General features: G+C 45.9%; 1 protein-coding gene across 1 annotated transcript in view; it reads right to left on the bottom strand.

Moving 5' to 3' along the window:
* The window catches only part of hmcn1 (hemicentin 1), a 183,495-nt gene that overhangs the window by 99,654 nt on the left and 69,247 nt on the right, over window positions 1–14,594 (bottom strand). The window contains exons 12-17 of the mRNA XM_084163907.1: window positions 11,021–11,162; window positions 10,574–10,701; window positions 10,345–10,458; window positions 2,994–3,155; window positions 2,563–2,757; window positions 2,381–2,476 (exon numbers count right to left, since the gene is read on the bottom strand). Coding sequence (XP_084020033.1) covers window positions 2,381–2,476; window positions 2,563–2,757; window positions 2,994–3,155; window positions 10,345–10,458; window positions 10,574–10,701; window positions 11,021–11,162 — 837 coding nt within the window. The remainder of the gene's footprint in view (window positions 1–2,380; window positions 2,477–2,562; window positions 2,758–2,993; window positions 3,156–10,344; window positions 10,459–10,573; window positions 10,702–11,020; window positions 11,163–14,594) is intronic.

Genomic DNA, 14,594 nt, shown 5'->3' with positions numbered 1-14,594 from the left:
AGAGACACAGAGAGAGAGACACAGAGAGAGAGACACAGAGAGAGAGACACAGAGAGAGAGACACAAAGAGAGAGACACAGAGAGAGAGGGCTGCTGTGCTGTAGGACCGATTGGGACACCTCCCATGTTTTGCTTGTAGCGTTGCCACAGTAACCCCAGAGGCGGGGTGTTATGGGCTGGGCAGGGACTGTGTCACTAGGGAAGTGGGGCACACGTTAATATGGGGCGGCTCGATCTGATGGGACCTTTTATTCCAAATAAGAACCCAGTGATTGCTGCTGAATGGTGCTTAATAAGGTGCACGTGTGTAAACAAACACACACAACATTTAAGAAGCATGCACACACACACACACTCACACACACACACTCACATACACACACACACACACACACTCACATACACACACACACACACTCACATACACACACACACACTCACATACACACACACACACTCACATACTCACATACACACACACACACACACACTCACACACACACTCACACACACACACACAGATACTGTACATACCTGCCGTGCAGTTAACAGGGTTGTGATACATGCAGTGGTGATTTAAGGAGAGAACGCGGGCTTTTCATATTAACACATACACATACAAACATTTACAGTCACATACAATCCAAAGAAGTGTATGGGCTTTGACAGGGCTGGGCTTTGAAGTTAGAAACCAAACTCTGGACTCCGATCAACAATCTCCTCTATGGATGCTGCCCAGCCATATATGTGTCTCTCCCGCTTTAATCAAATAGAAATATATAGGATTGCATGCATACCATGGATCCTTTAAAGACTACAGTGGACCTGCTGTTCTTACTCAAAGTCAAGGTATTTCAATGTGTTATGAGGCTTTGACTAATACATCACTGCATCTTTTCTGAGAGAGGAGTCAGATGAATGTAACACTTGCTCGCAGGCACACACAGGCTCAACTTAACCACAGACGGTCCACAGCTCTCGCTCTCTCTCTCTCTCTCTCTCTCTCTCTCTCTCTCTCTCTCTCTCTCTCTCTCTCTCTCTCTCTCTCTCTCTCTCTCTCTCTCTCTCTCTCTCTCTCTCTCTCTCTCTCTCTCTCTCTCTCTCTCTCTCTCTCTCTCTCTCTCTCTCTCTCTCTCCCTCTCTCCCTCTCTCCCTCCCTCCCTCCCTCCCTCTCCCTCCCTCCTCTCCCTCCCTCTCCCAGGTGTCGAAAGCGTTCCACAGGGATGCTGGCCCATGTTTACTCCTTTGGGTGGTAGACCATTCTTGATGCACACAGGAAACTGTTGAGCATGGAAAAACCCAGCAGTGATGCAGTTCTTAACTCAAACCGGTGCGCCTGGAATCATCTTGTCAGTCTATGTCATTGAAAGAGCAGGTGTTCCTAATGTTTTGTACACTCAGTGTTTCTCGCTACTCTCTCTTTCTCACTGTGATTTAGGTCTTTTTTCTCCCATGACATCTGCACGAACTGACATCCCCTTCAAACCGTGCCAGGGAATTTGAGCTGCGTTCCGCTAAGTTCACCCCTACATTCCCTCGCTTCCAAATAAACTCAATGCAATCTGACCATAACTCACACACACAACTCCAACACAACTGAAATATCACTCAAACCCTGAGCGCTTTCCTCTGCTGCTCCCAGTGAAAATATTACTTTCATTTCAAAAGTAGCATTCTGTCTTTGCACGCAACAAAAGACAGACCTGACCTTTGATGAGTTAGGTCTAGCTGACTAAACTCCACTCCATGGTGAAGGACGTTTCTGATGAACTCCACCAACGGAGTGGAGCAGAGACCAGGCTTTATGGAATTCAACTCATCGATTCAGCCAAGAACAATAATAATAAATGATGAAATGCTAACCTTGTACCTATGTTTCTCCCCTGCAGTTATGTGCCTTTCTTTGTTTGCTGAAATCCATACTTTTTCATAAAAAGTTAATCTACAACCATCGACTGTTTCCTTGTTGAGATTCAATTGGCACATGCGCATTTAAACTTCCCTCTGTACCCCTCCTATAATACCCTCCTATACCCTACCCTCTGTACCCCTATAATACCCTCCTCTACCCTACCCTCTGTACCCCTATAATACCCTCCTCTACCCTACCCTCTGTACCCCTATAATACCCTCCTCTACCCTACCCTCTGTACCCCTCCTATAATACCCTCTACCCTACCCTCTGTACCCCTATAATACCCTCCTCTACCCTACCCTCTGTACCCCTCCTATAATACCCTCCTCTACCCTACACTCTGTACCCCTATAATACCCTCTACCCTACACTCTGTACCCCTATAATACCCTCCTCTACCCTAGCCTCTGTACCCCTCCTACAGTACCCAGAGCATGTGATGGGAGATCCCTGTCTGTCTCTTACCCAGTCCGGTGACAGTGACTCTGGCGTGGGTCTGGATCCTCCCAAACTGGTTCTGGGCCTCACACACATACACCGTCTCATCCTCCACCCACAGATCTGACCCATAGAACAGAGGAGATAGGAATTAGTGTGTGTGTGTGTGTATGTGTGTGTGTGTGTGTGTATATGAACTGAAACCTCACTGTTAATTTGCAGGTCCCCTCCCGTCTTCTGTGTGATGGTGCTGTGTGTGGGGCGTCTGGTGAACACGGGTGCGTTGTCCTCCCTCCTCCAGGTGATCTGGGGTTCGGGGTAACCCTGCGCGTGGCACGGCAGGGTCACGTTAGAGCCAATGTCCGCCGCCACGTCAGACGGTTCTCTGGTGAACTGGGGTGCAGCTGGAAGGCAAAGGTCAACAACGCTAAGAGCTAAATCCCTTACAAGACCATGAAGAAAGTCTACATTCATTCATCAATACAGCCATCTACACAGCAAGCAACATTTGACATGGGACAATATAACAAGGTGATTTTCTGGTGGTAAACTGGGTTTTTCTGGGTGTAGAGATGTCAGATAACCAAAATTACAAGCCGTCTTTTTCATGATGTGTTCAAGAGTCCAGAGGAATCCTTACATCCTACATCCAGGGTGATCTTCCCAGGTGAGGAGGTTCCTGCAGGGTTCGCAGCCACACAGGTGTAGTCCCCCGCGTCAACGTCCTGTGCCTCCTTGATCGTCAGAGTCCCTCCCAGGGAGTCAATTTCCACGTAGGAGGACGGCCGCAGCTGCAGGTCGCCTGTGGGTCAAATAAAGGGCAACCAGGAAGTTGTTAACCAGGAAGTTGGCAACCATCAATATGGTCATATCAAATCAAATGTTATTTGTCACATGCTTCATAAACAACAGGTGTAGACTAAAGTGAAATGCTTACTTACGGGACCTTCCCAACAATACAGAGAGAAAAAAATAGAAAAAATAGAAATAGTAGAAAAACAATAACACAAGGAATAAATACACAATGAGTAATGATAACTTGGTTATATACACGGAGTACCAGTACCTAGTCGATGTGCAGGGGTGCGAGGTAATTGAGGTAGATACACAACATGTATGTGGACACCTGCTCATCGAACATCTCAATTACAAAATCATGGGCATTAATATGGAGTTGGTCCCCCCTTTTGCTGCTATAACAGCCTCCACTCTTCTGGGAAGGCTTTCCACTAAATGTTGGAACATTACTGCGGAGACTTGCTTCCATTCAGACACAAGAGCATTAGTGGGGTCGGGCACTGATGTTGGGCGATTAGGCCTGGCTCGCAGTCGGCGTTCCAATTCATCCCAAAGCCTATAGGCTTTAGCACAGTGTGGATGTTGCCTGTAATCCATGGCTTCTGGTTGGGATATGTATGTACGGTCACTGTGGGGACTACATCATCGATGCATTTATTAATGAAGCCGGTGACTGTGTGTGGAGTAAAGGTGATCTAGAGTTTTTTAGCCTCTAATTGCACAGGCGAAATGCTTGTAAAAATGAGGTAAGACGGATTTCAGTTTCCCTGCATTAAAATCACCGGCCACTAGGAGCGCCGCCTCTGGATGGGCATTTTCTTATATTTTTACATTTTAGTCACTTAGCAGACGCTCTTATCCAGAGCGACTTACATGAGCAATTAGGGTTAAGTGCCTTGCTTAAGGGCACATCGACAGATTTTTCACCTAGTCTTGTTTGCTTATTGCCCTATACAGCTCGTTGAGTGCGGTCTTAGTGCCAGCATCGGTTTGTGGTGGTAAATAGACAGCCATGAAAAAGATGAAAACTCTTGGTAAATAGTATGGTCTTCAGCTTATCATGAGGTATTCTATTTCCGGTGAGCAAAACCTATTCAATACATAAACTCAGGCAAGCAAAACCAATGAACTATTATCAAATGCGAATGAACATAATCATCATACATTCTTTATTTGAGTGTGTACTCTTCATCTTTCCCTTTGTCTTTCTCGTTCAAAGAATAAGTGGACAGAGCAGAGGTTTAGGGGTTAGACTAAAAGGCAGGAGCGTTTTAAGGGTTAGACTAAAAGGCAGGAGCGTTTTAAGGGTTAGACTAAAAGGCAGGAGCGTTTTAAGGGTTAGACTAAAAGGCAGGAGCGTTTTAAGGGTTAGACTAAAAGGCAGGAGCGTTTTACGGGTTAGACTAAAAGGCAGGAGTGTTTTAAGGGTTAGACTAAAAGGCAGGAGCGTTTTAAGGGTTAGACTAAAAGGCAGGAGCGTTTTAAGGGTTAGACTAAAAGGCAGGAGCGTTTTAAGGGTTAGACTAAAAGGCAGGAGCGTTTTAAGGGTTAGACTAAAAGGCAGGAGCGTTTTAAGGGTTAGACTAAAAGGCAGGAGCGTTTTAAGGGTTAGACTAAAAGGCAGGAGCGTTTTAAGGGTTAGACTAAAAGGCAGGAGCGTTTTACGGGTTAGACTAAAAGGCAGGAGCGTTTTAAGGGTTAGACTAAAAGGCAGGAGCGTTTTACGGGTTAGACTAAAAGGCAGGAGCGTTTTAAGGGTTAGACTAAAAGGCAGGAGCGTTTTAAGGGTTAGACTAAAAGGCAGGAGCGTTTTAAGGGTTAGACTAAAAGGCAGGAGCGTTTTACGGGTTAGACTAAAAGGCAGGAGCGTTTTACGCTTTAGACTAAAAGGCAGGAGCGTTTTAAGGGTTAGACTAAAAGGCAGGAGCGTTTTAAGGGTTAGACTAAAAGGCAGGAGCGTTTTAAGGGTTAGACTAAAAGGCAGGAGCGTTTTAAGGGTTAGACTAAAAGGCAGGAGCGTTTTACGGGTTAGACTAAAAGGCAGGAGCGTTTTAAGGGTTCCCACGGGGCGGCCAGAGTCAGTCAAGTGTGTCAGAGGTGTCAGAGGAGCACTTCCTGTGCACCAGCCGATAAAACACTCCACTTCCTGCTCTGCACTCTATAAAACATACGACTTCCTATCCCACTGCCCAGGGCCACGGCAAGCTGATTTATTAAGGCTAACACACAGAGGTATGTGAATGAGAAGTCTCTTTGTGTGTGTGTGTGTGTGTGTGTGTGTGTGTGTGTGTGTGTGTGTGTGTGTGTGTGTGTGTGTCTATGTGTATGTCTATGTGTGTGTATGTGTCTGTGTGTGTGTGTGTGTGTCTCTGTGTGTCTGTGTCTGTTTCTCTGTGTATGTGTGTATGTCTCTGTGTGTGTCTGTTTCTGTAAGTGTGTGTGTGTGTGTGTCTCTATGGCTGCAACAGTTTCTCTACACTAGAGGTCTGTGTGTGACTGATTTCTTCATACCCACCCGCCCGCACCCGCAGCTTTCATACCCACCCGCCCACTCCTGCAGTCCCACAATGTTATTTTAGGCATATGTGACGCAGCTCACTTGCCAGCCATGGTACCAGAAATGTTGCGCCCTATATAACCTAAGAAATAGGTTAAATTACCAGAGATTGTCACGTGGCCCATTATATTAGGCCATCAGTATTTCTGGGCTATATCAGCTAATAGGCTAGACATAGTTTGAAGAGAGCAGAGTTGGAGAGAGAGGTGACACTTTATCTTGAGCTACGTTTTATAGCCTATTGTCCCTAATGGGACAATTTTAGACCTCCGGAGTGGCGCAGCGGTCTAAGGCACTGCATCGCAGTGCTTGAGGCGTCACTACAGACCCGGGTTCGATCCCAGGCTGTGTCGTGACCGGGAGTCCCATAGGACGGCGCACAATTGGCCCAGCGTTGGCCGGGGGGGGGCTTTACTTGGCTCATCACACTCTAGCGACTCCTTGTGGCGAGCCAGGCGCCTGCAGGCTGACCTTGGTCGTCAGTTGAACGGTGTTTCCTCTGACACATTGGTGCAGCTGGCTTCCGGGTTAAGCGGGCGGGTGTTAAGGAGCGCGGTTTGGCGCGTCATGTTTCGGAGGATGCATGACTCGACCGCCTCTCCTGAGCCCGTTGGGAAGTTGCAGCGATGAGACAAGATCGTAATTGGATATGACAAAAAAGGGGGTAAAAAAGTTTTTAAAATAAAGAAAACGAGTGGGATGATTTTCAAACAGAGACAAATATGAGCAATATTTATTTCTAGGCAATGTAGTAAACTATAGCCTAATCATATTTAGGAAGTGAATTTCCTTGGAAAGATAACTGCCTAGTACTTCTCCGCCCATGCATAGACTATAGCCTACTGCATTTATATTGAGACCACACGCACCTGAACTGGCTACTGAACTGGAAGCAGCAAGAATGATGAGAGCGGAAACTTATAGGATATAGCTAACCTTTTTGGAGCGGGACGATATGTAGGCAGTGACAAATAAATTGGTAAACAATATTTTTTGAAAAGGAAAAGGCTCACCATGGTAACCTATGCGCACGTTGCACTGTTTCCTTTTCAATGATGATCGAATTTTTGAATCAGCTTTAATATTTCAGATAGATTGTAACTTCCATCAATGTAATTGTCTGCATCACTTCCAATCCCCCCTATGTTTTTTTTCTCGCAAATATACACTGCTCAAAAAAATTAAGGGAACACTTAAACAACACAATATAACTCCAAGTCAATCACACTTCTGTGAAAACAAACTGTCCACTTAGGAAGCAACACTAATTGACAATACATTTCACATGCTGTTGTGCAAATGGAATAGACAACAGGTGGAAATTATAGGCAATTAGCAAGACACCCCAATAAAGGACTGGTTTTGCAGGTGGTGACCACAGACCACTTCTCAGTTCCTATGCTTCCTGGCTGATGTTTTGGTCACTTTTGAATGCTGGCGGTTCTTTCACTCTAGTGGTAGCATGAGACGGAGTCTACAACCCACACAAGTGGCTCAGGTAGTGCAGCTCATCCAGGATGGCACATCAATGCGAGCTGTGGCAAGAAGGTTTGCTGTGTCTGTCAGCGTAGTGTCCAGAGCATGGAGGCGCTACCAGGAGACGTGGAGGAGGCCGTAGGAGGGCAACAACCCAGCAGCAGGACTGCTACCGCCGCCTTTGTGCAAGGAGGAGCAGGAGGAGCACTGCCAGAGCCCTGCAAAATGACCTCCAGCAGGCCACAAATGTGCATGTGTCTGCTCAAACGGTCAGAAACAGACTCCAGAAACAGACTCTATGAGGGCCCGACGTCCACAGGTGGGAGTTGGGCTTACAGCCCAACACCATGCAGGACGTTTGGCATTTGCCAGAGAACACTAAGATTGACAAATTCGCCACTGGCGCCCTGTGCTCTTCACAGATGAAAGCAGGATCACACTGAGCACATGTGACAGACATGACAGAGTCTGGAGACGCCGCGGAGAACGTTCTGCTGCCTGCAACATCCTCCAGCATGACCGGTTTGGCGGTGGGTCAGTCATGGTGTGGGGTGGCATTTCTTTGGGAGGCCGCACAGCCCTCCATGTGCTCGCCAGAGGTAGCCTGACTGCCATTAGGTACCGAGATGAGATCCTCAGACCCCTTGTGAGACCATATGCTGGTGCGGTTGGCCCTGGGTTCCTCCTAATGCAAGACAATGCTAGACCTCATGTGGCTGGATTGTGTCAGCAGTTCCTGCAAGAGGAAGGCATTGATGCTATGGACTGGCCCGGCCGTTCCCCAGACCTGAATCCAATTGAGCACATCTGGGACATCATGTCTCGCTCCATCCACCAACGCCACGTTGCACCACAGACTGTCCAGGAGTTGGCGGATGCTTTAGTCCAGGTCTGGGAGGAGATCCCTCAGGAGACCATCCACCACCTCATCAGGAGCATGCCCAGGCGTTGTAGGGAATACAGGCACGTGGAGGCCACACACACTACTGAGCCTCATTTTGACTTGTTTTAAGGACATTACATCAAAGTTGGATCAGCCTGTAGTGTGGTTTTCCACTTTAATTTTGAGGGTGACTCCAAATCCAGACCTCCATGGGTTGATAAATTTGATTTCCATTGATAATTTTTGTGTGATTTTGTTGTCAGCACATTCAACTATGTAAAGAAAAAAGTATTTAATAAGATTATTTCATTCATTCAGATCTAGGATGTGTTATTTTAGTGTTCCCTTTATTTTTTTGAGCAGTGTATTACACCTGATCTTTCTTGAATAAGTTTCTCAATTTCTTTTTGTTTTTCCTCTAATTTATTCTGAGCCTCTATGTTACAGTTTTTATTGCTATCTATCTGTTCTGTTAGACCTTCTATTTCCTTTGTTAGTGTGGACTCTTTTGACCTAAATTGTTTTTGTTTTCGAGATGAGTACTGAATTGCATGGCCTCTAAAGGCACATTTAAAGGTGTCCCATACAATAAGGGGATTTGCTGTACCTATGTTATGTCGGAAAAAAAACAGTTATAAATTCCTCTGTCCTAGTTAAAAACAAGTTATCATCCAATAGGCTTTGATAAAATTTCCAATATCCTCGCCCACGTGGAAATTCAGTAAGATTAATGTATATGCCAATTATATGATGGTCCGACCGCATTCTGTCCCCTATCAACACTTTTAAAACTTTTGGTGCCAACGAAAATGACATAAGAAAGAAGTCAAGACGACTAGCTTGATTGAGTCTCCGCTATGTATATCTCACTAGATCAGGATATTTAAGCCTCCATATATCAACTAGTTCTAATGTATCCATGACATTCACGATTTCCTTAAGAGCATGAGGGTGATTGTTTGTAGTGTGATTTCCTTTACGGTCCATTGAGCTATTTAAAAACGGTATTATAATCTCCCACCATAATAATAGAGTCTTGAATTGCTTGCAGAGTTGATAATGTATTATATATATTGTCAAAGAAGTGTGGATCATCATTATTTGGTCCGTAAAGGTTATTGAGCCATAGCTGTTTATGGTCCAATAACATATTTCAAATAATCCATCTACCTTGCGTATCTGTTTGGACAATTTGCACATTCGAATCGAAATTACTGTTAATTAATATCATCACCCCTTTTGAGTTTCTTTGCCCATGGGAGAAGTATATTTCGCCCCCCCCATTCCTTTTTCCACGCAACTTCATCTAGAATTGTTGAATGAGTTTCCTGTAAACAATAGATATTATATTCCTTCTCTTGGAGCCATGTAAATATTGTTCTTCTTTTGTTATTATCTGCTAAGCCAATACAATTATAACTGGCTATACTTATTTCACCACATACCATAATGGGAGACAAGTTTGAAATATATTTATCATTATATATGTTTGTAAATTTACCAATAAAAAATACCATAGCGATTGACTGTCCATGATATAGCTGTACCATGATATTTGCTACTAAGTAACACTCCAATTGTTCTCCACTAATTCCCCCGCTAAAGCCCCTCCCCATCCCAAGTTGGGCCGTCATCCCAGTGTTCAGCATACCACCCCCGTCCCCCCGAATCCCTAGGCCCCCGAGAGGCCAGGACCCAGTACTCCACTTCTTTCCATTATCAATATCTATTTACAGACACCACAGTAAACTATAGCCTAATCATATGTATGTGAATTTCCTTGGAAAGATAACTGCCACGTGCTTCTCCGCCCGTGCATAGGCAGCCTACTCCATTTCATTGAGACCACACATATACTAGCCGCACTTGATCTCACACGCCCAACTAGGAGAGGAGAGGTAGGCCATTTAACGTGAAGCAGTGAATTCTGAGTGTGTGAATAATGTGACAAAGATGTGTTTTTAATACAACAGGAAGGACTAACACATACAAAGCAGAAAGATGACCGTTTCCAAATAATCTGCAGGACAAAAAAAAAATTCATCCCAAAGTTGTCTGTCTGAAAAATGCCTACCGCTCCGCAATGATCGATGTTGGGATCCGCGGGAATGCAGCCCTCTACTTTACACCTTAAAGTCAGGGTTAAGTAACCATTTGGGATTTTAATGTCCTGAGGAATACAAGCTACATTTCCATGTTCAACGACAGATGAAGGACTCTTCTCTTCTGATCATCCATCTCTACACAGGAGGCTTGTTCCAAGTCAACATCCCTTACCTTTGTACCACCTGATCTCCGGCTGGGGGATCCCAGAGGCAGAGCATGCCAAGATGGTGGTTTCCCCTAGACCAATCAGAATCTCACTCAGCACCACAATCACCACGGGGGACTCTGGGAGAAGACAAGAGACCAGGGGGTGACAGTGTGAGAGAGGGCGACTGACAGCGCACAACACAGGTTAAAGGAGTCTGTCAGTCCGTCTGCATGTCTTTTGTGTCCTACTCACCGATATAGGTGAGGATGGATGTCTGTGTGTCTGTCCCAGCCAGGTTGCTGGCCAGACAGCCGTACACTCCAGCATCCTTCTGTTCCATGTTCCTGATGAGCAGACTCCCATCAGGGGTCATCCTGTGTCTGCACAGGGGCCGGAGGTCAAAGGGTTAATACATATTAACACACATAAACCTCCTTTACACACACCTGTAATAACACAGCAACAAAGTAGCAACACAGACAACACTCCATGAAGTACATTAGCACACAGTCATCTGAAGATCCCTAGCAACAGCTCGGACTAAATTATTTAGTTATTTGGTAAATGTAAGCGCCACCAAAGCACGATAACCCTTGAGCCTTGAGCACCACAATAGACAAAACAAACACAAGACACAGCAGCCTTCTGCCACCCCTGACCTGCGTGACCTGTGTGAGAGGTGAAAGGCTGTGACCTCACCCGCTGGAACCCATGAGGAACATGTCATTGTGTGTCCAGACCAGGTGGGGGGCGGGGTAACCTCTGGCCGAGCACCTGATCCTCACTTCCTGTCCCGTGGTAAAGGTCTGGTTCCGGGGGTCCACTGACACCTTGGGGGGCTCTGGAAGACAGGAGGGGGTCAGAGGTCACAGCAACATGAACATACTTTAAATCATCTGGTTCAATAATGATGGCTACCATCAAATATCAATTCATATGATCCACTGACCAAATGTACATTGTACAGTGGCTTGCAAAAGTATTCACCCCCCTTTTTCCTATTTTGTTGCCTTACAACCTGGAATTAAAATGGATTTTATGGCGGTTTGTATCATTTGATTTACACAACATGCCTACCACTTTGAAGATGCAAAATATTTTTTATTGTGAAACAAACAAGAAATAAGACAAAAAAAAACAGAAAACTTTAGCATGCATAACAATTCACCCCCCCCAAAGTCAATACTTTGTAGAGCCACCTTTTGCAGCAATTACAGCTGCAAGTCTCTTGGGGTATGTCTCTATAAGCTTGGCACATCTAGCCACTGGTATTTTTTGCCCATTCTTCAAGGCAAAACTGCTCCAGCTCCTTCAAGTTGGATGGGTTCCGCTGGTATACAGTAATCTTTAAGTCATACCACAGATTCTCAATTGGATTGAGGTCTGGGCTTTGACTAGGCCATTCCAAGACATCTAAATGTTTCCCCTTAAACCACTCGAGTGTTGCTTTAGCAGTATGCTTAGGGTCATTGTCCTGCTGGAAGGTGAACCTCCGTCCCAGTCTCAAATCTCTGGAAGACTGAAACAGGTTTCCCTCAAGAATTTCCCTGTATTTAGCGCCATCCATTATTCCTTCAATTCTGACCAGTTTCCCAGTCCCTGCCAATGAAAAACATCCCCATAGCATGATGCTGCCACCACCATGCTTCACTGTGGGGATGGTGTTCTCGGGGTGATGAGAGGTGTTGGGTTTGCGCCAGACATAGCGTTTTCCTTTATGGCCAAAAAGCTCAATTTTAGTCTCATCTGACCAGAGTACCTTCTTCCATATGTTTGGGGAGTCTCCCACATGCCTTTTGGCAAACACCAAACGTGTTTGCTTAGTATTTTCTTTAAGCAATGGCTTTTTTCTGGCCACTCTTCCGTAAAGCCCAGCTCTGTGGAGTGTACGGCTTAAAGTGGTCCTATGGACAGATACTCCCATCTCCGCTGTGGAGCTTTGCAGCTCCTTCAGGGTTATCTTTGACCTCTTTGTTGCCTCTCTGATTAATGCCCTCCTTCCTGGTCCGTGAGTTTTGGTGGGCGGCCCTCTCTTGGCAGGTTTGTTGTGGTGCCATATTCTTTCAATTTTGTAATAATGGATTTAATGGTGCTCCGTGGGATGTTCAAAGTTTCAGATATTTTTTTATAACCCAACCCTGATCTGTACTTCTCCACAACTTTGTCCCTGACCTGTTTGGAGAGCTCCTTGGTCTTCATGGTGCCGCTTGCTTGGTGGTGCCCCTTGCTTAGTGGTGTTGCAGACTCTGGGGCCTTTCAGAACAGGTGTATATATACACTGAGATCATGTGACAGATCATGTGACACTTAGATTGCACACAGGTGGACTTTATTTAACTAATTATGTGACTTCTGAAGGTAATTGGTTGCACCAGATCTTATTTAGGGGGCTTCATAGCAAAGGGGGTGAATACATATGCACGCACCCCTTTTCCGTTATTTATTTTTTAGAATTTTTTTAAACAAGTTATTTTTTTCATTTCACTTCACCAATTTGGATTATTTTGTGTATGTCCATTACATGAAATCCAAATAAAAATATTTTTAAATTACAGGTTGTAATGCAACAAAATAGGAAAAACGCCAAGGGGGATGAATACTTTTGCAAGACACTCTATATCTTTACATTTACATTTTAGTCATTTAGCAGACGCTCTTATCCAGAGCGACTTACAGTTAAGTGAATACATATTTTTTTATACTGGCCCCCCGTGGGAATCGAACCCACAACCCTGGCGTTGCAAACGCCATGCTCTATCAACTGAGCTACATCCCTGCCGGCCATTCCCTCCTCTACCCTGGACCAATTGTGCGCCGCCGATGAGTCTCCCGGTCGCGGCCGGCTGCAACAGAGCCTGGATTCGAACCAGGATCTCTAGTGGCACAGTTAGCACTGCGATGCAGTGCCTTAGACCACTGCGCCACTCAGGAGTACAGTTGAAGGTGAGTCTAACTTGCACAGTGGTTTGTGTTGTGATGAAAGCACGTTGTCAGGCACGTGCACAGATAGGGGTCAACCTGTGACTAGCACCCGCCCCTTTTCCCTCCCACTCGCCAAGTGCCTTTTTGGGTGGTGGTATAATTATACTTTTTTTGTATACAGTTTTTGTCGCTGTTGTTCTGAACACACTGCCCCAAAGTCATCGTGTCGTTCTCAAGTTTGCCACCCCCCACCACTACCCCGTCCGTTGGTCTGCCCTGTACGGAGCTCACGTGCGCCCGGTTGTGCCTTTTTCCCAGTCTGCCCTGTATGGAGATTGCATGTGCCCGGTATCCAAGCATGCATGGCTTGAAATGCGGTAATAGAAATAGAATCAGAGTCGCGGGATTCTCTGGGTTCTGGAGGTGCTGCAGCACCCCTGATAAATGTAAATACACTTGCCAAAGTTATAGAATTACTGCTGTCTGTTCAGAAAGAAATGAAATCATTCAGCATAGCCTACTACACCATAAGTAGGTATATAATTTACCACAGAGGATCAATAGCTCCTTTAAGAAAATAGCGTACCGGGCCTCCCGAGTGGCGCAGCGGTCTAAGGCACTGCATCGCCTCTACTCTACTGCTCTATGCCACTGCGCAAATGCGATGATACGCATACAATGCTTCATTATAAAGGTACTTCAGAGCTCCCCAGGTCACCCCCTCTCACGACCTCAGAGCCCCCCAGGTCACCCCCTCTCACGACCTAAGAGCCCCCCAGGTCACCCCCTCTCATGACCTCAGAGCTCCCCAGGTCACCCCCTCTCACGACCTCAGAGCTCCCCAGGTCACCCCCCTCTCACGACCTCAGAGCTCCCCAGGTCACCCCCCTCTCACGACCTCAGAGCCCCCCAGGTCACCCCCTCTCACGACCTCAGAGCTCCCCAGGTCACCACCCTCTCACGACCTCAGAGCTCCCCAGGTCACCTACTCTCACGACCTCAGTGCCCCCCAGGTCACCTACTCTCACGACCTCAGAGCTCCCCAGGTCACCCCCTCTCACGACCTCAGAGCTCCCCAGGTCACCCCCCTCTCACGCTCACTTTTTGTTCTGGCACATCCTGAATTACAAATGAAGCACTGAACACAGTAGTCTAGACTCTAGCTAACCACCATAAAGGCTATGCAAATATCCACATAAGCCACTAGCCAGCTAGCCATATATGATAAGTTAGAAGATGCTGAATATTAGGCTATATTATCAAGTTATTAGAATTGAAGATAAATCACAATCAGTAAAAAGTTGAATCGAGCTAGCTAACTAGCAGATTCACATCAATCATCAACATAAAT

This window comes from Coregonus lavaretus (assembly GCF_964263955.1).
Source record: "Coregonus lavaretus genome assembly, chromosome: 6".
Lineage (NCBI taxonomy): Eukaryota > Metazoa > Chordata > Actinopteri > Salmoniformes > Salmonidae > Coregonus > Coregonus lavaretus.
This window is presented reverse-complemented; position numbering and strand designations above follow the sequence as displayed.